Source organism: Nyctereutes procyonoides, unplaced genomic scaffold (assembly GCF_905146905.1).
Source record: "Nyctereutes procyonoides isolate TBG_1078 unplaced genomic scaffold, NYPRO_anot_genome, whole genome shotgun sequence".
Taxonomy (NCBI): domain Eukaryota; kingdom Metazoa; phylum Chordata; class Mammalia; order Carnivora; family Canidae; genus Nyctereutes; species Nyctereutes procyonoides.
The window spans coordinates 36,536,765-36,564,189 of record NW_026575048.1 but is presented as its reverse complement, the minus strand read 5'-3'; the positions used below and the strand labels follow the sequence as shown (position 1 = coordinate 36,564,189).

Here is a 27,425-nt window from a genome sequence, read left to right as displayed (position 1 = left end):
ACCAAAACTGATCAAGAAGAAATAGAAAATTTAAACAGACTGATTACTAGCAATGAAATTGATTCAGTAATCAAAAAACTCCCAATAAGCCAAAGTCCAGGATCCAGATGGTTTCACAGATGAATTCTATCAAACATTTTTTTTAAGATTTTATTTATTTATTCATGAAAGACACAGAGAGAAAGGCAGAGATGTAGGCAGAGGGAGAAGCAGGCTCCAGGCAGGGAGCCTGATATGGGACTCGATCCTGAGACCGCAGATCACACCCTGAGTCAGGGGCAGGTGCTCAACCGCTGAGCCACCCAGGTGTCCCCTACCAAACATTTAAAGAAGAATCAATACCTAGGCCAGCATTGCCCTGATTTCAAAATAAGATAAAGACACCATCAAAAAAGAGAACTATAGGCCAATATCTCTAACGAATATAGATGCAAAAATCCTCAACAAAATATTAGCAGACTGAATCCAACAACTCATTAAAAAAAAATCATTCATGGATGTTCAAGTGGGACTTATTCTTGGGCTAAAGAGTTGTTCAATATTCATAATCAACTACTGTGATATATCATACCAATAAGAGAAAGAATAGAAACTATATGATCATTTCAATAGATGCAGAAAAAGCATTTAACAAAGTACAACATCCATTCATGATTAAAATCCCCAATAAGGTAGGGTTAGAGGGAACTACGTCAACATAATAAAGGCCTTATATGAAAAACTCATAGCTAACATCATACTCATTGAGGAAAAACTGAGAACTTTATCCCTAAGGTCAGGAACAAGACAAGATGTCCACTCTCACTTCTTTTATTCGACATAATATTAGAAGTCCTAGCCACAGCAATCAGACAAGAAAGAAAGGAATAAAAGGCATCAAAATTGTTAAGGAAGAAGTAAAATTTTCACTGCAGACGACATGATACTATACATAGAAAACCCTAACAACTCCACCAAAAAACTACCAGAACTGATAAATGAATTTAGTGAGGTCAGAGAGCCCATAAAATCAAGGTACAGAAATTCATTGCATTTCTATACACTAATAGTGAAGCAGCAGAAAGAGAAATTAACAATCCCATTTACAATTGGACCAAAAATAATAAAATTACTAGGAATAAACCTAATCAAAGAGGTGAAAAACCTGTACTCTGAAAACTATAAAACACTAATGAAAGAAACTGAAGATGACACAAACAAATGGAAAGACATTCCATGTTCATGGATAGGAAAAACAAATACTGTTAAAATGTCTATACTACCCAAAGCAACCTACAGATTTAATGCAATCCTTATCAAAATACCAATAGTATTTTTTACAGAATTAGAATAAACAATCCTAAAATTTGTTTGGAGCCACAAAAGATTTCAAATAGCCCAAAGCAATCTTGAAAAAGGAAAAAACTAGAAGTATAATAATTCCAGGCTTCAAGTATATTACAAAGCTGTGGTAATCAAAACAGTATGGTACTAGCACAAAAACAGACACATAGATCAATGGAACAGAATAGAAGCCCCAAAGTAACCTGACAGTTATATGGTTAATTAATCTTTGACAAGAGGCAAGAATATGTAATGGGAAAAAGACAGTCTCAGGGCACCTGGGTTGCTCAGTCAGTTAAGTGTCTGTCTCAGATCATGGTCCAGGGTCCTGGGATCCAGCCCCACATTGGGCTCCCTGCTCAGCCAGGAGCCTGCTTCTCCCTCTCCTCTGCTCCCTACCACCGACTCGTGTTCTCTCCTGCTTGCTCTGCTTTCTCTCTCTAAATACATAAATAAATATTTTTTAAAAAAGATAAAAGAAAAAGTCTTTTCAACAAATGGTACTGGGAAAACTGGACAGATACATGCAAAAAAATGAAATAAGACCATTTTCTTAGACCATATACCAAACAAACAAACAAACAAACAAACCTCAAAATGGATTTGAGGACCTAAATGTGACACCTGAAACCATAAAAATCTTAGAAAAGAGCACAGGCAGTAATGTCTCCACCATTTCCCATAGTATCTTTTTAGGTAACGTCTCTTGGGACAAGGGAAACAAAAACAAAAATAAACTATTGGACTACATCAAAATAAAAAGCTTCTGCACTGCAAAGGAAACAACAAAACTAAAAGAAAACCTACCAAATAGGAGAATATATTTATAAATGACAATTTGATAAAGGGTGAGTATCCAAAATATATAAAGAACTTAATCAACTCAACACCAAAAAACAATCCAAAAATATGTGATTCTATTAATGCTTCAATGACATATTTCAGTACTCTATAACTAAAGAGTACTCTTTAGTACTCTGAATTTTTCTCTGCAGATTAGATGCTTGTCGTAAAAACTTTTCTTTTTTTAAAATTTTTATTATTATTTATGATAGTCACAGAGAGAGAGAGAGAGAGGCAGAGACACAGGCAGAGGGAGAAGCAGGCTCCATGCACGGGGAGCCTGACGTGGGACTCGATTCCAGGTCTCCAGGATCGCGCCCTGGGCCAAAGGCAGGCGCTAAACCGCTGTGCCATCCAGGGATCCCCAAACTTTTCTTTTTTTTAAAAGCAGACTCCACCCCCAGCAGAGAGCCCAATAGGAGGCTTAAACTCACAACCCTGAGGATCGAATCCTGAGCTGCTTAACCGATTAAGTCACCCAGCGCTCCCAAAACTTTGAATTCTTAGTATTAATTTAATCCTCTGATTTTTCACAGGCTTTACAAAAGCAATCTCCCTATTTCTACTTTTTTTTTTTAAGATTTTACTTATTTATTCATGAGAGACACAGAGACAGAGAGAGAGAGAGGCAGGGACACAAGCAGAGGGAGAAGCAGGCTGCATGCAGGGAGCCTGACGTGGGACTCGATCCCAGGTCTCCAGGATCACACCCCGAGCTGAAGGCGGTGCTAAACTGCTGAGCCACCGGGCTGCCCCCTATTCCTATTTTTTAAAATAGAATTATCCCTAAACATTCTATTTATCCCCCTAGTTAGTTTTCCCTACTGCAAATATTCCTAATAGCCCTCTAATGATGCAAACTTCCCCGCCCCCGCCCCCCATCACAGAGCTCCTGCTGCAGTCAAAGACTCCAATGTTTGGATCTTGGTGTCACCCATGCAGTGCTAATGCTCCATGAAGCACTAAATGGATGACATTAGAGGAGCACCTCCAGTTCTCTAGAATACCTCCTTATGCTTCACATGTTCATCATCTGGAATGTACAAAATGCATTCACCAGCAAGAATCTAGCAAGTATTTTTTACAGCCTTCCTGCAAGAAGATAACAAAAATGAAAAAGCCTGTAAGTTCTATCAAAGGATACAGTTTCTCCAATCACTTTGCTGACTATTAGACTAAATTCCTGGCTAGAATGCCTGCAGGGCAGACTGGGTTTCTGTAAAATGGAAAGTGATCCCACAACAATCACTATAAACATGAAAGAAGGGAATGGGAGGCCTTGAGCAAGGAAGGATGAGGAAAAGGGTAGATATACTAACTCCTCAAATTCAATAGCCAGATGTTAATACTATATTCTATTTTTGGCCTAAATTATAGAAATTATACAGCAGACATTTGTTATCTAGGAAAATAAGATTTTTAGGATGTACTTAAGGTATTTTCTATTCTCAGTAAGTCAACTCTAAAACATATGTGGATGAAATGGTATTGAACTTTCTTTTTTCCTGGCAGACTAAATAATTCAGATCAGTTCTCTTCCTAAAAAATGTAGAAAAGATGGACACAATATTTTTCTAAAATCCAATATAAACAGGAGAGAGCTATCAAAAGTGTGAAGGATTACTGGACCTTTAATATACATGGAGTGGGGCAGCCCCGGTGGTTTAGCGCCGCCTGCAGCCCAGGGCGTGATCCTGGAGACCCTGGATCGAGTCCCATGTCAGGCTCTCTGTATGATGCCTGCTTCTCTCTCTGCCTGTGTCTCTGCCTCTCTCTCGGTCTCTATGGATAAATATTTAAAAATATATATATATATATACATGGAGTGGATGAAAATCGTGAGTAATGAGCAGGATCAGGAGCAGTTTTTCTCTGAAAACATCAGCTCAACATGAAAAATCAGCTGAAAAAAAAAAAAAAAGAAAAATCAGCTGAAAGATTCAACACTGCTTCTGACTATCCCTTTAATCTATGATAACAAAAGGAGAAATCCAGAGTCTAGAAAAAGTAGAAGCTTTAGTAGCTAACCCCCACCCACCAATTCTGGGTCAATATCAAAAGGTGGATCAGAGGCTACAGTCCAATCTATCATCTTGGTGGCCAAGAAGAGTTTCAAACCCTGCAGTTGGAATAAAGTTTGTAAGGGTCACTAAAAATTTGTCAGGAGCAAGTAAAAATCCTCCTTGGAGTAAATTAACATCACCCCAGGTCTCAAATTATTTCTATAAAATGCACTATATTTTGCAAACACAATGCTCAGCACACAGAAAAATAAACAAAAAAACTTAATCATATGAGGAGACATGATCAGCAAGGGCATCAGCTAAAAGCAACCAGTAGGGCAGCCTGGGTGGCTCAGCCTGGTTGGCCGCCTTTGGCCCAGGGTGTGATCCTGGAGACCCAGGATCAAGTCCCACGTCGGGCTCCCTACATGGAGCCTGCTTCTCCCTCTGCCTGTGTCTCTGCCCCTCTCTCTCTCTCTGTGTCTCTCATGAATAAATATATTAAAAATAATAAAATGATTTTAAAAATTAAATAAAAGCAACCAGTAATAGAAAGACTCCAGATAGTGAAATTCCTGTAATCAGAGTTTAAAATATCTGTGCTTATTATTTTCAAGTAAATGACATGAGAATTTCAGCAGTGAACTGGGAACTATAAAAATACTCTGCAGATCTGAAAAAAAATCAAGTTTCTAGATTTGAAAAATGCAAATACTAGAATTAAGAACTTAACACATGGGTTTAGCTGCAAATTAGATCCTCTGAAGAGAAGAGAAGAAAGGTAAAGAATAAAACAAAGCATATGCAGTAAAATGTTAACATCCTGGGAATGTGGGTGAAAGCTATACAGAAGTTCTTTGCACCATTCCTGGAACTTTTCTATAATTCATTAAGACAAAATTCAAAGTTATTAAAAATACACTGAAGGGACACCTGGGTGGATTAGCGGTTGAGTGGCTGCCTTCAACTCAGGGTGTGACCCCAGGTTCCTGGGATGGAGTACCACATCGGGCTCCCCATTGGGAGCCTACTTCTCCATCTGTCTATGTCTTTGCCTCTCTCTCTGTGTCTCTCATGATAATAAATGAAATCTTAAAAAAAATAACAGTGAAATAATCTCCCAATAGATAAAAGCTAAGAGATTTTACTGACAGTGCAACTGTACCACAAACGATGCTAAACAAAAACTAAGTACTTTTGGGATGCCCGGGTGGCTCAGTGGCTGAGCATCTGCCTTCAGCTCAGATTGTGATCCTGGGGTCCTGGGGTTGAGTCTCACATCTGGCTCTCCGCGTGGAGCCTGTTCTCCCTCTGCCTATGTCTCTGTCTCTGTGTCAGTAAAGACTAAGTATTTAGTCTTTAGGTTAAAAGAAAATGATACCAGACTGAAATTCAGATCTACATGAAGGAACAAAGGACACTGGAAGTGAAATGTGGGTAATTATAAAAGATTATCTTTTTCTTTTAATTTCTTTAACTTAAAAAAAAATTTTTAAAGATTTTATTTATTTATTCATGAGAGACACAGAATGAGAGAGAGAGGCAGAGAAAGAAGCAGGCTCCATGCAGGGAGCCTGATGTGGGACTCGATCCCAGGACTCCAGAATCATGCCCTGGGCCAAAGGGAGGCACTTAACCGCTGAGCCACCCAGGGGTCCCATAACTGAAATTTTTAAACAAAAATAATTACATTGTAGTTGTAGGAATATGTAATCGTATAATGACAATCAATAACTATAATGCTTAAGAAAATATGAGTCAGGGAATCCCTGGGTGGCTCAGCAGTTTAGCGCCTGCCTTTGGCCCAGGGTGTGGTCCTGGAGTCCCAGGATTGGGTCCGCATCGGGCTCTCTGCATGAAGCCTGCTTCTGCCTCTGCCTGTGTCTCTGCCTCTCTCTCTCTCTCTCTCTCTCTCTCTCTGTGTCTTTCATGAATAAATAAATAAAATCTTAAAATAAAAAGAAAATAGGAGTCAGTTAAAACAAGTGTAATGCTGTTTATACATACCAATTGATTTTGTCCTTCAGAGTAGCCCCCATAGAAGGCTACATATTTATTAAATATTTATCAAAATATTTATTAAAATACTTCTGCCACTGTTTAAAAATATTCTATACCTCCTTTTCTGGAATAATGTTTAGTGACAACTTGTGAATCAAGAGCTTATAAATCTCATTATTTGATATTTTCAAATGCTTTGCTATCTGTAGTGGTAATGATCATTCTGAGCATTTTTTCCACTGTTTTGAATAGTCTTTAAACAACTTTTGACTATTTCTAAAAAAATAAATTTACCTGCAAATGATGAAATTTAGGTACCACATCAGTGTTGTTTTTTAAGATTTTATTTATTTATTCATGAGAAACACACAGAGAGAGGCAGAGACACAGCCAGAGGAAGAAGAGGCTCCCCGTGGGGAACCCGATGTGGGACTTGATTCCAGGACCCCAGGATCATGCCCTGAGCCAAAGGCAGATGCTCAACCACTGAGCCACCCAGGCATACCCCACATCAGTGTTTGATAGATTTAAAAGTTCTGTCATTAGTGGTAAAAATAATTCTAACAAATAGCTGTTAAAATGTTCTGAGAAATGGCAGCTCCATTTATTCCAAAATCAGCAGACACACTCAATATATGGATACATTCACCTAACTCAATAAAATTATCAACTAGAGTATAATTCTTTTCAAATTTTAAAAGGAGATATTATAATAAACTTCATTTATTCAATAGTTACTTACTGAGCAACCTCAACTATAAAGAAGGCAACAGAAAAACAGAAGGCAAAAGAAATAACTCTAATCAACACAGTGTTTTGTTTTCTAAGCTCATAAGGGATGAGGAACACCAAATTAGGAAAAAGAATAGAACTCTGTAGACAAGCATACTGACAGATTGGCAGAAACCAGAACTCAGAGAAAGTTTGTGGTTTTTCAGAAAGGTGCACACTGATCTGAATACTCCCCAGTGTTCCTGAGACCACTGTGATTTTTCTAGCACAAAATACTATGTTTTTTAAGATTTTATTTATTTATCCATGAGAGAGACACAGAGAGAGACAGGCAGAGACACAGGCAGAGGGAGAAGCAGGCTCCATGCAGGAAGCCTGACATGGGACTCGATCCCAGGTCTCCAGGATCACACTCTGGACCGAAGGCAGCGCTAAACCGCTGAGCCACCCAGGCTGCCCACAAAATACTATTTATATTGAAGACTGTTCATACAGTACAACATGCCTGCGAAAGATATAAAGTATATCATGTTGTTTTAATTTTTTTCTACTTACAACACTTCCGATACTTTTGCATTTAAAGAGGTAGATATCACAATATTCGTATGTGAAAGTCCTAAACCCCAATACCTCAGAATGTGACTGTATCTGGAGATAGGGCTTTGAAGAGGTGACTAAGTTAAAATGAGGTCACTACTATGGACCCTGATCTGATCTGACTGGTGTCCTTACAAGAGAAAATTTGGACACACAGAGATGCCAGGGGTGTGTATGCACAGCAGAATGACCATTTGAGGACAAAGCAGCAAGATGGTAGCCATCTACGAGGCAGGAGAAATGGTCCTCAAAGATATTATGGTCCTCAAAGGAAATCAACCCTGCTGGCATCTTGATCTGGCACTTCTAGCCTCCAGACTAATAGAAAATAAACTTTTGTTGTTTAAACCACTAGTCTGTAGTATTTTGTTATGATAGACCAGGAAAACTAACATATGATTATGATTTTCAAAGACTTAAAATTTGTAGCATATATCTACATAAGCCTGTTTTTCTATATTGAAAAATATAAAACATTTTTCAGAATGTCAGAAGGCAAATAATGAAACTGAAAATTTTATTTTTCCCCTTAAAAGGCAGAACCTCAAATCCTCAATGAAATGTCATTTCATACCTGTTAAGAAGGCTATTATCAAAACAAAAACAAAAACCCAAAGAAAAAAAAAAACCAGAAAATAAGTTTGGGAAGGATGTAGAGAAAGTAGAAAACTTCATATATAGTGGTGGGAATGTAAAAAAAGTGTATCCATTATGGGAAACAGTTTGGTGGTTCCTCAAGAAATTAAACACAGAATTACTGTATGATCCAGCAATTCCATTCTGAGGAGTATATGTTCCAAGGAACTGAAAGCAGGGTCTTTTTTTTTTTTTTAAGCAGGGTCTTGAAGAGATATTATCCACCCATGTTCATAATCAGCATTATTCACAACAGTCAAAAAGTAGAAGTAATCCATGTGTTCAAAAACAGAAACACACAAACAAAATATGGTATATGCATACAATGGAATATCATCCAGCCTTAAAAAGGATGCTAGATGAACGTTAAAAAAATTATGGTAAATGAAGTAAGTCAGACACAAAAAGACAAATACAGTAATGATTCCACCTTTATGCCTATAGAGTAGGCAAATTTATAGAGACAAAGTAGAATAGTGATTACTAGGGGCTGGTGGGGAGGAGAAATTGAGGTGTTATGATTTAAAGGGTACACAGCATCTCTCTGGGATGATGAAAAAGTTCTGTAAATGGATAGTAGTGATGGTTGCACTACATTGTGAATACACTTAATGCCAATGAATTATACATTGAAAGATGGTTAAAATGGTAAATTTTATGTTTATGTATATTTGATCACATTTTTTAAAAAAAGACAATACCTGAGAAAATGGAATGTCATAATCCCTGTAGAAACCAGCTCTTTTTTTGTGGGAACTTTCTGTATGTTCAACATCTGAATCAAGGCTGTAGTCTGAACTATCATCACTAGATGGAGAATGCTATAAAAAAGGAAAAAACAGTTACACATTTGCAAAAGGAAGAAAATTTTACTAATAATTAGATACACTTTTTTTAGCCAGAAGTGCCAACCAGCATATTGTATTATCCTAGCAGGTAGGTTCTGAAGTATTAACCAAAAAATCCTTGCTTCAAAGGCCACCACCAGCTCAACTTCTCTAAAATTTTCTGAGGAAAAGTATATCTTCTCCTCTTTTTAGGGATTTAATGGCAGCATTCTCCTCATCATCCCTGTGGTCCAAGGACTCGTGCCCTTCTTTTATTTATTTATTTATTTATTTATTTATTTATTTATTTATTTATTTATTATTTAAAAAAAATTTTTTTTACTCGTGCCCTTCTATGTGAGATCACTTCTAAAGTGATCTCAGATTTAATCTTAAAAGAATTAAATTAGGGCACCTGGGTTGCTCAGTTGGTTAAGCATCTCAAGCTCAGGTCATGATCCCATGATCCTGGGATTGAGTCCTGCATGGGACTCCCTACTCAGTGGGGAGTCTGTTTCTTCTTCTCCCTCTGTCCTTCTCCTCTATTTGTGTGCTCTCTCTCTGACTCTTTCAAATAAATAAAATCTTAAAAAAAAAAAGGAATTATATCTTCAAAAAGGATCACAGAACATAAGTAGAGTATGAGTTATTTTTACCTAAAATGTCTGTAGCACTCTTATTCTTTTGCATAAGTACCCTAAAGCTAAAAGATACTCAACATATCAAATTATAAATGCGAAATAAATCCAACCCACAAAATTGGGCAAAAGTGAAATGGAAACCACAAGTAACTGATAATGATTAGCAAATATCAAGAATAAGCTTTCTAAGTATGAGTGCACTCCTTAAAAAAGGTCACCAAATCTCCATCTAGTCAAAATAATTACTTTCCTAAGTTAAGCACTTTCTTTAAAGAATTCTTAAAGTTCTTATCAGTGAAGATACTGACTCAGTAAAAATTTGAATAAAACTGAACTCTGATATTTTCACAACAAAAGGATTTTTACCTCTACTCCATTCCTTTCATGATTTTATTTATTCATAAGAGACAGAGAGAGAGAGAGAGAGAGAGAGAGAGAGAGAGAGAGAGAAGCAGAGACACAGGCAGAGGGAGAAGCAGCTCCATGCAGGGAGCCTAACGGGGGATCCTGGGTCTCCCCGAAGGCGGCGCTAAACCGCTGAGCCACCCGGGCTGCCCCCTCTACTCCATTCTTAAAGGCACTTTTAAGAAAGACAAACTTTTCCCTCACTTTGTTCTTAAATATTTTCAGGTTTAGTTTTATGATGGTGTTATTTCCATTTTTGCCAATTTGATAGGTTATATGAAGAAATCTTTTTATAGTTATGCTATCAAATGCTTCAAGCTTATCTAATATTTGTGGGTCAAAGTTTGAAATAAATATTGCCCATTTCTTTTCCGAAGTAGACTCCATGTCCAACATAGGACTTCAACTCACAACCCTGAGATCAAGAGTTGCAACTTTACCAACTGAGCCAACCTAGCACCCCTCAACACTGTCCATTCAAAAGCCAAGTTTGCTAAGTCAATGGTAGAAGTCAGCTCCAACTCAAAGGAAAACCTTTCACTTGAAGATCACTAAAGGGATAAGATCTGATTAAGAAGCTCAAATGAAGACACTACTTCAGGAAAAACCACCAGAGAAGAGAAGGTTCTACTTAAGGGAGAAGTTTCTTTAGACTATTCCAAAACAAAAAAGACACACACACACACACACACACACACACACACACACACATACTTTCTCTCTCTCTCTCCTCTCTCTCTCTCTCTCTATATATATATATATATATATATATTTATGAAAATTTTCTTTCCATTTTCTTCATATGTATATATGACAGGGCGCCTGGGTGGCTCAGCTGGCTAAGTGTCTGACTCTTGATTTCACTTCAGGTCATGATCTCAAGGTCATGAGATCAAGCCCTGAGTCAGGCTTTGCGTGTGTGGAGCTTGCTTGAGATTCTCTCCCTCCCTCTCCTTCTGCCCTCCTCCCACTCACTCAAGTCCTCTCTCTATATAATAAATAAATAAATTTTTTTTCAAAAGTAATTATTAACCTGAAATTAGCAATTGGGACTACTTTAAAAATAGCTAGAAAATAGTGTATGCCAGAAGAGATGGTATATCACTTCTGAGATTAGGTTATAAAAAGACTATAGCTTTCATCTTGTGTGCTTTCTCTTGCTCTCTCACTCTTGGTTCACCTGCTTTGGGGGAAGCCGGATAACTCATGAGGACACTGAGTCAGTCTCTAGAGTGGTCAGTAAGGAACTGAGGCCTAACATGCACATGAGAAAATGCTCTGCATCACTTGCCACCAGGGAAATACAAATCAAAACCACAATGAGATACCACCTCACACCAGTGAGAATGGGGAAAATTAACAAGGCAGGAAACAACAAATGTTGGAGAGGATGCAGAGAAAACGGAACACTCTTACACTGTTGGTGGGAATGTGAACTGGTGCAGCCACTCTGGAAAACTGTGTGGAGGTTCTTCAAAGAGTTAAAAATAGACCTGCCCTATGACCCAGCAATTGCACTGTTAGGGATTTACCCCAAAGATTCAGATGCAATGAAACGCCGGGACACCTGCACCCCGATGTTTCTAGCAGCCATGTCCACAATAGCCAAACTGTGGAAGGAGCCTCAGTGCCCATCGAAAGATGAATGGATAAAGAAGATGTGGTTTATGTATACAATGGAATATTACTCAGCCATTAGAAACGACAAATACCCACCATTTGCTTCAACGTGGATGGAACTGGAGGGTATTATGCTGAGTGAAGTAAGACAATCGGAGAAGGACAAACATTGTATGTTCTCATTCATTTGGGGAATATAAATAATAGTGAAAGGGAATATAAGGGAAGGGAGAAGAAATATGTGGGAAATATCAGAAAGGGAGACAGAACATAAAGACTCCTAACTCTGAGAAACGAACTAGGGGTGGTGGAAGGGGAGGAGGGCAGGGGGTGGGGGTGAATGGGTGATGGGCACTGAGGGGGGCACTTGACGGGATGAGCACTGGGTGTTATTCTGCATGTTGGTAAATTGAACACCAATAAAAATTAATTTATTAAAAAAAAAAGGAACTGAGGCCTGCCAAGAGCCATGTGAGTGAACATGGAAGAGGATCCTGCCTCAGTCAAGCCTTGAATTGACTGCAATTCCATGAGAGAAGCTGAGCCAGAATCACCTGGTTAAACTCCCAGATTCCTGACCCACAAAAAATGGGAAATAAATTCCTGTTCTTTTAAGCTTCTAAGTTTGGAGTAATACTGTGCAGCAATGGTTGACTACTAAGATTTTGGTGTCTGGAAATGCTATGCTTCCCCATAAGAAATATCTAAAAGGTAGGAGAAGTTCTGGAACCAGGAAGTGGATAGAAACTGGAAGGACTTCAAGGAAAGTGTTAGTGAAAGTCTAAAGTGCTTCAAACGAGGGGCACCTGGCTGGCTCAGTTGGTGGAATATGCAGCTCTTAATCTCCAGGTCATGAGTGTGAGCCCCATGTTGGGTGTAGAGATACAAAAAATTGTAATAATTTTAAAATGGGTTTGGTGACTAACTCTTGTTTTCCTCTTGGGTCATGATTTCATAGGTCATGAGATAGAGCCCTCTGTCAGGTTCCATGCCCAGCAGGGAGTCTTCTTGGGATTCTCTCCCTTGGCCCCTCCTCCACCTCGTACACACACATGCGCACACACACACATATGCATGCACTTTCTCTTCTCAAATACATACATACATAAATAAATTGCCTCAAATGATTATTAGTAAAATTCTGGGCTTTGAGACAACTTAAAGGAAAGTGAGGTATCTTATTAAAGCTGGAAGAACGGAAATCTTCATTATGCAGTGGTAGAAAGCTGAACAACACAGTTATATTCAATAATGTGGAAAGTAGAAAATGTGTCTAGTGAACTAAGTAATCTAGTTAAGATTTTCAAGAAAAATGCTGAAAGTACTTATCTGCCAAAGACAGACAAATTAAATGAAAGGCCGTTCAAAAGGAGATGGGACTTGATGGTTTTGAAAATTCTTAGCTTCAACACACTAAATTTTATTTTTGGTTTTCCCTTTTTTCTTTTCTTAAGTAAGCTCTACACCCAACATAGAGATTGAACTCACACCCTGAGATCAGAGTCCTATGTTCTACCCACTGAGCCAGGCACGTGCCCCTACTTTTTTCTTGATTAGTCTCGCCAATGATTTATATGTATCACTGATCTTTTTTTTAATAACTACTGGTTTTTCGCTCTAATCCATTAAGTTCTGCTTCTAACATAATTAAAAGTCCTTTCCTTTTTGTTTTGTTTTGGTTTGCTGCTTTTCTAGCAAAGAATAAATGAATTACTGCAATACTGTAATTTTTCTCCTGATAACTGCTTTAGCTATATTCTGTCACTACTTACACACCAAGATTTTATATCATCATTTTAATGAAATTCTGCAGTTTTAATCTGTTTCCCCTGTGCTCCACAGGCTATTTATAGCAGGCATTTGAATTACAAAGCAAAAAGACATTTTGTTTTTTGACTTTATTAGGAAATGTCTAGTTTTATTGTATTGTGATTTGACATTGCTCTTTTTAACACTTCCACTCAATCAAAGTAATTGGAGCATACAAGGTCTACTATATGGCCATAAAGACGAGAGGAAGATGTATTCTCAGGATTCAGAGCTCACTACATAATCTTTCTTTAATATCCTTACCACCTTTTCATCCACTTGATTGATCTCTTTGGATTAAGAGAGGCATATTGGAAGATCTCCTGTTATTAGTGTATTCCTAGTTCTTCTTGCAGCTCCTATAGTTCCTGCTTTATAAAAGTGGCTGTTTTAGGGGCTATAAAATATTAATAACTTATATTTAATTGTGAATTGTAGCCTTTAACATCATAAAACGTCTCTCTTTGTTTCTTTCAATGCCTTTTGACACAAATTTGACTTTTTCAGATATCAACGTTAGATTTCTGCCTTCTCTTTCTTTTGTATTTGCTTGGCATAGCTTTACCCACTTTTAAAAATCTTTCTCTTGTACACAGCTTAGAGTTGGATTTTTGCATTGTTGGGAGAGTATATACCTTTTGGTATTTAGAAAAGTTTGTATTTTTGTTTTAATTATTCCTTGTTATTTATTCATTTATATATGTTCCAAGCCCAGTGTGGAACCCAACACAAGGCTTGAACTCACGACTCTGAGATCAAGACCCAAGCTGAGATCAGGAGTATGAAGCTTAACTGACTGAGCCACCCAGGTGCCCCTCAATTATTTCTTTCATGCCTTTTCCAATAACCTTAGTCCCTGTCCCTTCTTTGCATATTATTTCTTTACTAACAGGACCAATACTAAAATTCGTCAGTAACCTCTTTTCCTTTCTTTTTCATTATAAGGATAACAATGTGGAGCAACATCCCCTTACTCTGAGTTAATAATATTAGGCAATCAGTAAGCTTATCCTGCTTGCCATATACTCTTCTGCTTTTCCTGATATTTTTTATAGTTGTAATGTTCAGATACATAATATACGGCTCCTCTTATGGCCATCATTTAGTCTTAGTTTTTATTTTTTTAAAGATTTTATTTATTTATTCATGAGAGAGAGAGAGAGGAAGAAAGAGAGAGAGAGAGGCAGAGACACAGGCAGAGGGAGAAGCAGGCTCCATGCAGGGAGGGAGCCTGATGTGGAACTCGATCCCGGATCTCCAGGATCAGGCCCTGGCCTGAAGGTGGCGCTAAACCTCTGAGCCACCCGGGGTGCCCTAGTCCTAGTTTTACAAAGAAATATGTATTACATGTATGTAGATCCCTCTCTCCCACCTAGTCATTTTGGTTATCTAAACTTGTTCTCTAGTGGATTCTACAGGAAGGTTCATGATAACAATATTTCCTGAGTTTTATCTTTTTTTTTTTGGAGAACTTTATATCTGAAGGTCAGTATTTAGCTGGATATAAAATTCTTGGCCCACATCTTATCTAAATATGTCATTCCATTATCATCCAGCATAAAATATTTATATCAAAAAAGTTTTAAAAGATTTTATTTATTTATTCATCAGAGGCACAGAGAGAGAGGCAGAGACACAGGCAGAAGGAGAATTAGGCTACCTGCGGGGAGCCCGATGTGGGACTCAATCCCAGGACCCTGGGATCACTCACTGAGCCAAAGGCAAACAGACACTCAACCACTGAGCCACACAGGCATCCTATATCAAACATTTTTATAGAAAGCTGATTCTCTTTTCCTAATAGGGAGTTGGTCTTTTCACTTAGATGACCAAAGGATGTTTCCCCCAAATTGTATTTATGCGGTTTGATCATAGCTTATATACTATCTTAATTTTATCATTTTGAAATATTAGGTTAGATATTTTATATGTTTTGTGGGAATTCTTTCTCTTACGGAAGAATATTATTCTCTCCATTATTGTTTTTTAAAAAATTATAACTTATACGGAATGCAATCATGGTCCTATCTTGTTCTCTAGGGTTACTGCTTGTTGTTTGCATGAAATATTAATATATATGGCTATGTATCTTCTGAGATATGCCTCATTTGCTCCCTTCCCTCATTTTTTTTTCCTCATTTTTTAAAGCTATTTCTTTCCTTGCCCAGCCCTAGTATCTTTGTCCTCTCAATTTAGATTCTAATTAGCAGTTATATTCTCAGTGTAGGACTCTAATAAGAGCGATTTGGTTGATTAGTATTAGAAGTTCATCAGGGGATCCCTGGGTGGCGCAGCGGTTTGGCGCCTGCCTTTGGCCCGGGGCGCGATCCTGGAGACCCGGGATCGAATCCCACGTCGGGCTCCCGGTGCATGGAGCCTGCTTCTCCCTCTGCCTATGTCTCTGCCTCTCTCTCTCTCTGTAACTATCATAAACAAATAAAAAAATTATAAAAAAAAAGAGGTTCATCAGACCCAGACCATTCAAGCACCATCCCAAATTCACATAGTCACCTTATACTCACAAGAGAATTGAAAGTCCCCTCTCACTTTTCCCCCCCCTCTCACTTTCTGCTCTGTTCTCAGTTTGGCCCATGGACTTTCCACACTGAGTGGGGACTCTTCCATTTGAGAGGAGTACCTATTGGCAATTTGTTTTCTGAAGTCCCATTACCTTCACTCTGCTTCAGTATGCCCAATTGCTGATCCTATATAGGTCTTGTTGCTGTCTGTGGTTTGGCCTCATCCAGCGGTATTTTTAAGGTTTGTGGAGATGACTTATTACTTCATTTTTTCGTAGATGTTGCCAATGAGTTTTTGATTTTGCTATCCCCATTGCTTTGTTTTTATGGGGGAATTTCAGGGAGTTTCAAAACTACTCCACCACAGATGCCTACTTTTCCTAGAGTTCTCTGCATAGATGATCCCTTCTTCCCTATCCCATGCTACATTATTCTCTATCCAGCACCCTACTCTTTTTTCTTGATCACATTTGTTTTTCATTTGTTTATTGCCTTCTCCTTCCCATTTCAATGTAATGTATTTCCATTAGAGACTTTCACTCATTACTGTAACCCTAGCATAGAGCACAGAGATTTCCACAGCAAGCACATGATAATACATATGAATGAATAAATGGACAGACAATGCCAATGCTGCTAATCTATATCTGTAGAGAATAAAACTTTTCTAACCTTTATCATCCTTGCATACAATTCCATTAATTAAAAAGATTTTAACTTGCATTAAAAGTTACCTAGATTAATTTTTAAATATTTGAGATAATTTACATAATTTTTATGTTCAGAAAATTTATTAATCACATAAATAAAAATATCTAATCAACAAGTTGTTTTTTGGGGGGTTGGAGGGGCAGAAGAAGAGAGAAAATCTTATGCAGGCTCCATGCCCAGCAAGGAGTCTGAAGGGAGGCTTGATCTCATGACCTTGAGATTATTACCTGAGGTGAAATCCAGAGTCAGACACTTAACAGACTGAGCCACCCAGGTGCCCTTCTTTTTTTTTTTTTTTTTAATAATTTTTTTTTTTTTTTAATTTATGATAGGCACACAGAGAGAGAGAGAGGCAGAGACATAGGCAGAGGGAGAAGCAGGCTCCATGCACCGGGAGCCCGACGTGGGATTCGATCCCGCGTCTCCAGGATCGCGCCCTGAGCCAAAGGCAGGCGCCAAACCGCTGCGCCACCCAGGGATCCCCCCAGGTGCCCTTCTAATCAATAAGTTTTATAATAAAATAAGCAATGATTTATACTTTATGGTTTTCAACATTTTATATTTCATAAAAATTTACTAAAAGAATTAAAAGTAGATTCTAACTAACCTTATGTTTTTCACGTTTTCTCCTTTTGGATTTTTTCTTCTCTCTTTCTTTCTTGTGTTTTTTCCTTGATTTTCTATAGGCTTTCTCATTTTTGTGCTTTTCATCCTCTTTTGCTTCCTGTTCTTGTATTTCTTCAAGTCCTGCATCATCTATTTCACCATCTTCTAATTCACCATCTTCTCTGTAGAAAACAATGACATTTTTATTTTCAAATGTTATTTAAAAGTGAATCTTACAGAAACATTTCCAAAAGAAAAAAAAGCACATGCCAAGAATTTAAGTTATATTTATTTAGACCAGGAGTGGCAAACTTTTCCTATAAAGGACCAGGTAATACATTTGCAGGCCACATATGGTTTCTATTGCAAATTCTTCCCTATTTTCCTGGAACAATTTTCCAAATATATAAGAACCAGACAGAACAGCAAAAATTTGCCAACCGCTGATTTGGATTAAGATGACTAATTCACCAACTGAATGAACGCATGCATGAATGCAGTGCTATTCCATGGCATTACAATAGTGACCATCTACTACACCACTTTTTTTAAAACAGGTTAAGCTAAAGCCCTTTAGGAAGTAAACATTTTTACTACTTAGTGTTATGTAAACAACTATAATTAGTTTTAAAACAAAAGTAATCTATATTAATTCTCACCATCAAAGTAAACTTCAATAAGAAAACAGATTTAAAAGAAAAGAAACAGATTTTCAAATAGGTAGATGAACAAAACCTGAGCCACAGAAGAATCATAAATTGAACTTGAATCTGGAAAAATATTCATAGTAAAACCTTAACTGAATTCCACTTTCCAAATACTAACCTCTTTGCTATAAAAGGAGACTGAACTAGACATAAACTTTTATATTATTTATGACATTTTTATACTCATAGAAGCCAAAATATTAATAGTGTTTTTAAAGGCAAATTAAACAATGATTTATCTACATAAGAAGATAAATATATAAAATAAGTTTAGCATTTACTCATGTTTCCATAGTTAGGAAAAAAATGCAAACTGCTATAAACAGTGCAGAAAGACAAATGTCTTTATGACTGGAGGCAAATGAGATGCAACCAAACTGTGGTGTGTGCATTGTAAAGATACTTTAAATTTACTAGGGATATATGATTTATAAAACAAAAAACTAATTATGTCACTCTCCTGCTCAAAATCTTCAATGATGAAGTGATGTCTCAAACTTCCTTCAGAACTATCCACTTGGGGAGGAAGGTAATGGTATCAACATGATTGGTGATAAGTTGGTAACTGCTCAAATTATGGGATGTGTGTTTGACATTTTCCGTAATAAAAAAAAGATAGTACCAATGATTCCCTTCTGACCTGAGGACGTCAGACTTCCCGGATATGTCAAAAGGCCCTTTATAATGGAGTCTGTGCTTACCCAGCTACTTTCAATTTCTCACATCGCCAAGCTTTAAACACTGCCTTAAAAACTCTCATAGCCCTGCTCTTCTCAACACTCACCCTCCACTTCCTTCACCAGGCTAATTGCAGCTCATTCCACTGGACTCAGTTCAGATGTCATTTTCTCTGAGATGCTTCCACTGACTACCCAGGTTTAGATGAGATGCTTCACCTTAAGAATTCCCCTAATAATTCTCATTTCTTTATCACGCAATCTATGCGTTATGTTCGAGTAACCAGAAGGTACTGGTTGGGAAAGTAGGATGTGACTGTGTCTCTAACCCCTAGGATGGTTCCCTATTGTTCACTGAATGAATGAATGCGTAATATCCATAACCCTTACATTATAGAACAGGCACATGACACCACCCAAAACTGGCTATGAAGTAAGTTATTTTTCCCCAGTTTCTATTATAAAATCAAAGAGTTAAACATATCCATTTAGGTGGACTTGAAAATTTCTGTGAGGCAGGTTTGGCATTCTGGCTGTTTTAACAAAAAAGTCCTGAACTTTTATAACACTTAAAACCTTAAGTCCCAAGAAAAGTGAGTGCATACTTTCACCAAAAGTTAAGCACAATAATGGACTTAGTGGCTTTAGTCACAATACTAAAAAATTGTTAACAACCCAAATCACCATCAGCAGGTATATGGATGAATTGTGCTTTACTTACACTATAAAGCAAAAAAATCAGCCACTGCTACACACAATATGGATGAATCTTATAGATACAAATATGAGTAAAAGAAGCTAGATACAAGAGAGTATCGTTTTATTCCATTTATTTGCATTTCAAGAAGAAACAAAAGTGGGATCCCTGGGTGGCGCAGCGGTTTGGCGCCTGCCTTTGGCCCAGGGCGCGATCCTGGAGACCCGGGATCGAATCCCACGTCGGGCTCCCGGTGCATGGAGCCTGCTTCTCCCTCTGCCTGTGTCTCTGCCTCTCTCTCTGACTATCATAAATAAATAAAAAATAAAAATAAAAATAAAAAGAAACAAAAGTAACCTATGGTGACAAAAGTCAAAATAGTGATTACCTCTTGGAGTGTTGTAACTGACAAAAAAAGGGTACTAAGGAACCCTCTGAGGTGTTGGAATATTCTGTATATTGATCTGTGAGGTGATTATTACATATATATATATTTACATGTAAAAATTCATCAAGTTGTAATTAAAGAGGGAGACAAACCAGAAGATACTCATAACTATAGGCAACAAACTCAGGGTTGCTGGAGGGGAGGTAGATGAGGAAATGGGGTAACTGGGTGATAGGCATGAAGGAGGGCATGTGATGTTATGAGCACTGGGTGTTATATGCAACAGATGAATCGCTGAACTCTACCTCTGAAACTGATTGATACACTATATGTTAATTAATTGAATTTAAGTATAGTAAATTTTTTTTAAATTCAAAAAAGTTGTACATTTAAGAATTGTATCCTTTACTACCTATCCTTATACTGTAACAAAATTTAAACAGCACCAGGGCAGCCGGGGTGGCTCAGGAGTTTAGCTCCTGCCTTCAGCCCAGGGCGTGATCCTGGAGACCCGGGATCGAGTCCCACATCAGGCTCCCTGCATGGAGCCTGCTTCTCCCTCTGCCTGTGTCTCTCTCTGCCTCTCTCTCTCTCTGTCTCTCATGAATAAATAAATAAAATCTTTAAAAAAATAAAAAAATAAACAGCACCAAAAAAATCCTACTGGCATTCATCCTTTCTTTTATTACCTTTCTCCTCCAACTTGACCTCAAAGCAACTCTTTTTATATCTTAAAATCACTAATTCATACTTAACATTTTGACTGGAACTACCTAAATAGTAGTCAAGCTAAAAATGCATATGAATTTATGTCCTACTCTACATAAGTTCTTTAACTGTGAAATATGGAGCATTTACATTTGTCATTAGACAAAAAGCATGAAAGATATTTTCTTCTTTTCTTTTCTTAGCCTATTTAACATTTTAGCATTTACACAATAACAAATTTAAACTTGTGAATTTATGTATGGTTATAAGAAATAGAATAGAAAACGGAAATAAGAACGTTGACCCCCAGTTCCATGAACTGTTTACAAGTACTTTATAAAAATCAGCTTTGAGTACAAATGGAAAGCATGTGTGGCATAAGGGAAAGAGGAGACTTTCTGGGAGGATAGCTGGATTCTAATTCCAATTCTGTCACCAAAACAAAATAAAGCTATCCTGATTGAGCACCTACTAATATATCAGATATTAATCTAACTCTGTGAAAAGTAAAAAATAGAAGAGATAATTAAGAATGCTTAGCATTCTCTAGATTTTGAATTAGCTCAACACCATTATGAAAGCGGTTTTGTTTACTAAACTCGATGTTTTTTTTAATTTAATGAATCAAAAAGAGAGGCTCCCAGTTCAATTCTATACGGATGACTTTTCATTAATGTAAAATAATAGAGTGATTATCATTATGTCCTTTTCAGGAAGAGGAATATTCATGTTTATGGACATGTAAATAATTGTTTAGTTAACCAACTAATTATTTTTAAAATAATTTATCTCTTAGGCAAAACCAGAGACAGAAAGTAGACTAGGGATTGCCAGGTAGATCAGAGGAAGGAATGAGGAGTGACTGTCAACAGGGTTTTTTTCAGGGTGATGAAAATGTTCTAAAAGTAGTGGTAATGATTACACAACTCTGAATATCCTAAAAACCAGTGAACTGTATACTCTAAAAAGGTGAATTTTATCTCACTAAAGCTGTTATTTTAAAAAATAATTAGGTTTTAAAAGATTTTCTCTCTAGGTTTAAATATCTAGATTTCAAAATCATAATGCACAGTGGTATAAATTAAAAACTCTGAAATAGGGGATCCCTGGGTGGCTCAGCAGTTTGGCGCCTGCCTTCGGCCCGGGGCGTGATCCTGAAGTCCCGGGATTGAGTCCCGCATCAGGCTCCCTATATGGAGCCTGCTTCTCCGTGTGCCTGTGTCCTCTCCCTCTCTCTCTCTCATGAATAAATGAAATCTTAAAAAAAAAACCACACAACAAAACTCTGAAATTGATCAATGCCCTCACCATCCATGATATGTTCTTATTCACAGGTAAATTTCACTAAATCCTTATAAATTGATTTGCTTCATAAAGGATTATTTTCCCCATTCTGATACTGTTGCTATTAAAACAACTTAACCTGAACCATTCAGTCTTACCTCCACAGGTAGTTTCTGCTTTTCCTTTATGCTTGCCTAAAGGCTCCTGTTACAAGCTACAGATCAGAAACTGAGTCTTCTGGAAGAAACACAAAAGCCTCAATAAAAGACTATACAAGTACTCCTGATGGATGACATTATAAACATATTACTCATAAATATAAGCGTCCTGGGATAAGCTGATATGATCACCAGAAAAAAGACCTTTCTAGGGATGTCTGGGTGGCCCAGCGGTTGGGCCTCTGCCCTCGGCTCAGGTCATGGTACATGGATCCAGAATTGAGTCCTGCATCGGGCTCCCTGTGAGGAGCCTGCTTCTCCCTCTGCCTGGGTCTCTGCCTCTCTCTCTCAGTCTGTGTCTCTCTGAATAAATAAATAAATCTTTAAAAAAAAAAGGCATTTCTCAGAAGGTATCAAGGGACTGTCAGGCTGTCAAGGATGTCTTTACATTACAGAAGGAAGCAGATGACTTTGTAGAAGTAGGCTGCTTATCCTAAGATGACAGAACACAAATTTCCCAGATACTTGAAGCTATTACTTGTAACACTTTTCTTTTCATGCTTTTGTTCTAATTCACCTTGTCCCTTCTCCTTTACCATGGCTAATGGAGAGGAACTGCTCTGTACTGATAACCTGGCAACCTACATGTCTCCACCGAGGTCACACAGGCAAGGCTCGACCACAACCACAGGCTGACCTGAGCCCTAACAGAATGCCTCATGATCCTCCAAAATATGGAATATAGACAATCCTGGGAAGTGCTGCTACAAAGCTATTTTTCACCAACCTCCATATACTCTCCTTGTAGGACTACTGTTCCTCAGCCACAGGGTACTCTAGGACTCATGTTGCCTGTTGGGATGCCTCGGTGGCTCAGTGGTTGAGGGTCTGCCTTTGGCTCAGGGCGTGGTCCCAGAGACTCGAGATCGAGTCCCACATCGGGATCCTTGCATGGAGCCTGTTTCTCCCTCTATCTGTGTCTCTGCCTCTCTCTCTGTCTCTCATGAATAAATAATTAATTAAAATAAAATCCTTAAAAAAAAAAAAGCACTCATGTTGCCTGTGATTATCTATCTGACTTCTCTGGTTTCAGTGTTATCCAGTGAGACAATGGGCATGAGCAACTGACACCATGGTGATCCTACATTTGTTGTCTATGTATGTAATCAACTGCATTTTACTGGCTGAATTTGTCAGCATTCATAACCGAAAACTTGCTTGGGTCTAGGCTTGCCCAAGCCTACTCTGATCTTTTCCTTCAACCTATACAGCTTAGATATGATCCTCTGGATAAAACCCTGACCTAACTCCCTACCTTGTACCTCCCAAACTAAGTATTTCTTCTCAAGGAAAACACTCTCTGGTCGTGTCAGGGCCATGGAAGAGCTACCTGACATGAGTCTTGTGATTTTATGTTTATCCCCAAACTGGACCTTGAACATTTACATGTTAGATGGCTCATCTTACTTGTTTTAGCAAAAGTTTCTCTTTACAAATTACTAGTGGGAAAATCTGATGGATACCTACAATTTTCAAAGTGTTTTTATTTTTATTCTTTATCCAATATATTCTTACATCCTCTGGAATGTATTTGGTTTGCAGAAACTCAGCTTATCCCTTTTTGATTTACCTACAGCTATAGCAAGTTTCACTCCTTGAACCAACCTTAGAATTTGTCAAAGCCTCAATTCAAATACAAATTCCTTCAAGAATGAGACTTGGTACAAATTTATGAGCAAAATTATAAATTCTAATTAGCCTAACATTCCCCCATAGTCTTATGCAAGCCTTTATAAATTTTGCTTAACTCTATATAAGTTATCTGTATGTATCCCAAAGATAACTAAGTATCTCTTTTTCAATTTTTTTACAACTCCACTTCTATTTTCACATATGTGACCCTTCTAATCTTTATTTCCTGAATCAACAGGCTTATTCATATTTGCCTCATCAAACTTTAACCTGCATATATATATATAACTATATATAAAAATATAATAATTAGACAATTTTAGATATTTCATTCTCATGTCCTTTAGGAGACTATACTTCTGTGAAAGTGTCTGAAGGGACATTGATCTCCCTGGAGAAAAAAACAGATATTCCCTTTACGCTAGAAATCTTTGAGGTTCTATTTTCAACTACAGAGGTCACATAACTTGAAAATGTTATCCAAAATTTGTTACTAACATTAACTGAAAAGATAAATAATACTACAAAGCCCCAGAGTTACAACTAAAATCATTGATTTAGGTGGTCGCGGATAACGGCATAGCTCTAGATTTCTTGCTGGCAAGCCAAGAAAAAAAAATGAATTACTAATTCATTCACAGGGAATGTTGACCAATCTATATTCAAACAAAAGACAAGACAACTTGGCTATCAAAAGTAGACTCAGGATCCCTAGGTGGCGCAGCGGTTTGGCGCCTGCCTTTGGCCCAGGGCGGGATCCTAGAGACCCGGGATCGAATCCCATGTCGGGCTCCCGGTGCTTGGAGCCTGCTTCTCCCTCTGCCTGTGTCTCTGCCCCTCTCTCTCTCTCTCTCTCTCTCTCTCTCTCTCTCTGTGACTATCATAAATGAATAAATAAAAAAAAGAATTACAAAAGTAGACTCAGGGGACGCATGGGTGGCTCAGTCGATTAAGCATCTGCCTTCAGCTCATGATCTCTCAAGGTCCTGGGATTAAGCCCCATGTCAGGGTCCCAGGGAGCCTGCTTCTCCCTCTCCCTTTTTCCCCCTCCCCCTGGCTCATGCTCTCTCTTTCTCTTTTCCTCTCTCTCTCTCAAATAAATAAAATCTTAAAAAAAAAAAACACCTCATAAGCCTGAATTTTAAGATCTGATCTCCTAGTCAAAGTGAGGACATCTGGTCATCACTCTGAAGTGCCTTTTAGGCTCTTATAATAGTCATGGCTATTCTTACTTGTCTCTCACAGTCTTCCAATGCCTGGTCTCCAGAATGACCTATGTTTCTTATTTCTTATTTCATCAAATGGTACAAAAATTCATTTTGCAACAGAAGGAAAACAAAAGGACTCATAAGTCAGGCTAAATACCAAGGTCTTTTTTTTTTTTTAATACCAAGGTCTTTTGATCATGATTCCTGCAAAAGATCATAACCCATACAACAGTGACTACGTAGCATGCTGTTCTATAAGGGTAGGACTAAGGCGGTACTGCTAAAATAAAACTCTACCAAGTTCCCAGCAAGTTCATACAAAAGTGCTGATCCTGTATCTTTGAGCCTAACAGATACTTTCATATCCCACCTCAGACTTCTTTATAAAGCAATCTCCCTGCTTTTGTGACAGAACAAAATCAAAAGGACTAGTTCTCAAATGACCCAATCAGAACATAAAACCTAGAATTTCTCCTAATATATAATAAACCTTCTATCTTCCTTTCTCTGTTTTCCACTTTAAGCACAGAGAGACAGAGTGAACTTACTTCTTACCCAGCAAGCATATTAATTTGGCTTTAAAAAAAATCTTGGGTGTATTTTATTATTCCTTGAATGCTATTTATAGAGCCTTTTATTGATCAAACTATAAAATATGTTAAAATTCTAAAGATGAAGGTGAAACTAAGACTAAAACTATTTTACATGGGGTTATGCCAGAAATCCTTAACTAATTTTTATATGTGAGCTGCAAATCTTGCTCTGAATTTCAGGAAACAAGGATTAGGTATAAGATTTTTATCTTGCTTCCAAGACAAAAATACACTAGTTGCTCAAGAGATGCATAGTTTTTCCAGTAGTGTGATCAGAAAGAAATTTCTTCCCTGAGTCCTCATAGAGACAATTTATCTGATACAATGGTCAGTCCATGGGCAGCCCGGGTAGCTCAGCAATTTAGTACCACCTTCAGCCCAGGGTGTGGTCCTGGAGACCTGGAATCGAATCCCACGTCAGGCTCCCTGCATGTAATGGAGCCTGCTTCTCCCTCTGCCTGTGTCTGTGCCTCTCTCTCTCTCTGTGTGTGTGTGTGTCTCTCATGAATAAATACATAAAATTTTTTTAAAAAGGTCAGTCCTTCACACAATGGACACTACCTTCAATAGTGTCTATACAACCAAAGCAACAGTTTATGACCTATAGCATGCCCCAATTTGAACCAAAGGCTTGCTGCCAAAATCCATTGCAAAAAAGCAATTATGTGAGGATACAAATTAATATTGTCCAAGTATGCAATTATCTGATTTTCTGATTTTTTAAAAAGATTTTATTTATTTAAGTAATCTCTCCACCTAGCATGGGGCTCAAGCTCATAACCCTAAAGACCAAGCATGGCAGGCTGAACCACTGAGCCAGCTAGACACTCTGCTCTTCTGATTTAATCCAGGGATGAAATCCACAACATCTAGAGCAGAGATTCTCAAAAACTATTATGTACATTAGAATTTTCTGCTCTCCCAACAAAAGGGGTGGCATTCATTCATTTACTTATATTTATTCACCACCTTTTTAGTGGAGATACAATGATAAACAAGAAAGACATGATTTTTTTTTCTCTCAAGTTTTTAATCCAGTGATAGGGGAGATAGACATCAATGAAAGAACAACATAAATAAATTAACAACCACGTAAGTAAATGTAGGAAGTAAATAGTGCTATGAGAGCACACAATAGGAAAAAGTCATGTGTCAGGGAAGTCTGGAAGCCCCCCCCCTGAGGAAGTCATGAATGAACTGAGGTGATCTAACCTAAGGCATAAAGGGTTGTGGAGGGAACTCGGACAGAGTTAATAGGATAAGCAAAATTTCTGTGTAGAACTGAGACAGGGGGATCCCTGGGTGGTGCAGCGGTTTAGCTCCTGCCTTTGGCCCAGGGCGCGATCCTGGAGACCCGGGATCGAATCCCACGTTGGGCTCCTGGTGCATGGAGCCTGCGTCTCCCTCTGCCTATGTCTCTGCCTCTCTCTCTCTCTCCCTGTGTGACTATCATAAATAAATAAAAATTAAAAAAAAAAAGAACTGAGACAGAAACCGAGACAATGCCAACATCACTGGATCATAAAGATAAAAGGAAAGCTGGTTTAAAATTATGCTGGAATGATGGGAGTTCTAGATCATGCAGAACTTTGGCCATTTTGGGGGTTTATTCTAATAAAATGAGAAAGGACTGAAGTGTTTCGAAGAAAGGAGGTGATGTAATTAGATCTCCATTCTGAAAGATAACTATGAGAGTAAAAAACAGACCTAAACGGGAAATAAAACAGATGCACAAAAGCAGTTTGGATACCACTGCAATAATCAAACAAGAATCCAAAAGAAGAATGGAACGCATTTGGAGAACTTGCTAACTTGACACTCCTCACTCAAATACATACACTTTATCATGGATGGGAATGTTTTTTCTACAATGGTGTTGAGGCAAAAAAAAAAAAAAAGGCTGAAAACTACTAATATCTGAGAAATTAATAGACTATTATCCTTCAGGCAATCCTCCATGTATATTACAAACATTCTCATGATTTATACCTTTTAAAGATCACCTCATTATTCCTGAGGTCATTCCTTTAAATGGGATCA

At 37.8% G+C, this 27,425-nt stretch overlaps 1 protein-coding gene across 3 annotated transcripts in view; it reads right to left on the bottom strand.

Annotated features, from left to right (window-relative positions):
- ZC3H6 (zinc finger CCCH-type containing 6) overlaps positions 1–27,425 on the bottom strand; it is a 68,893-nt gene that overhangs the window by 25,410 nt on the left and 16,058 nt on the right. Inside the window, exons 2-3 of one of the 3 annotated variants that reach the window (XM_055327539.1) lie at positions 17,275–17,455; positions 8,837–8,956 (exon numbers count right to left, since the gene is read on the bottom strand). In XM_055327539.1, the coding sequence (XP_055183514.1) occupies positions 8,837–8,956; positions 17,275–17,455 (301 nt within the window). Of the gene's footprint in view, positions 1–3,173; positions 3,259–3,986; positions 4,070–8,836; positions 8,957–17,274; positions 17,456–27,425 lie in introns of those variants that run through there. The other 2 variants (XM_055327541.1, XM_055327542.1) reach the window with 2 other exon arrangements.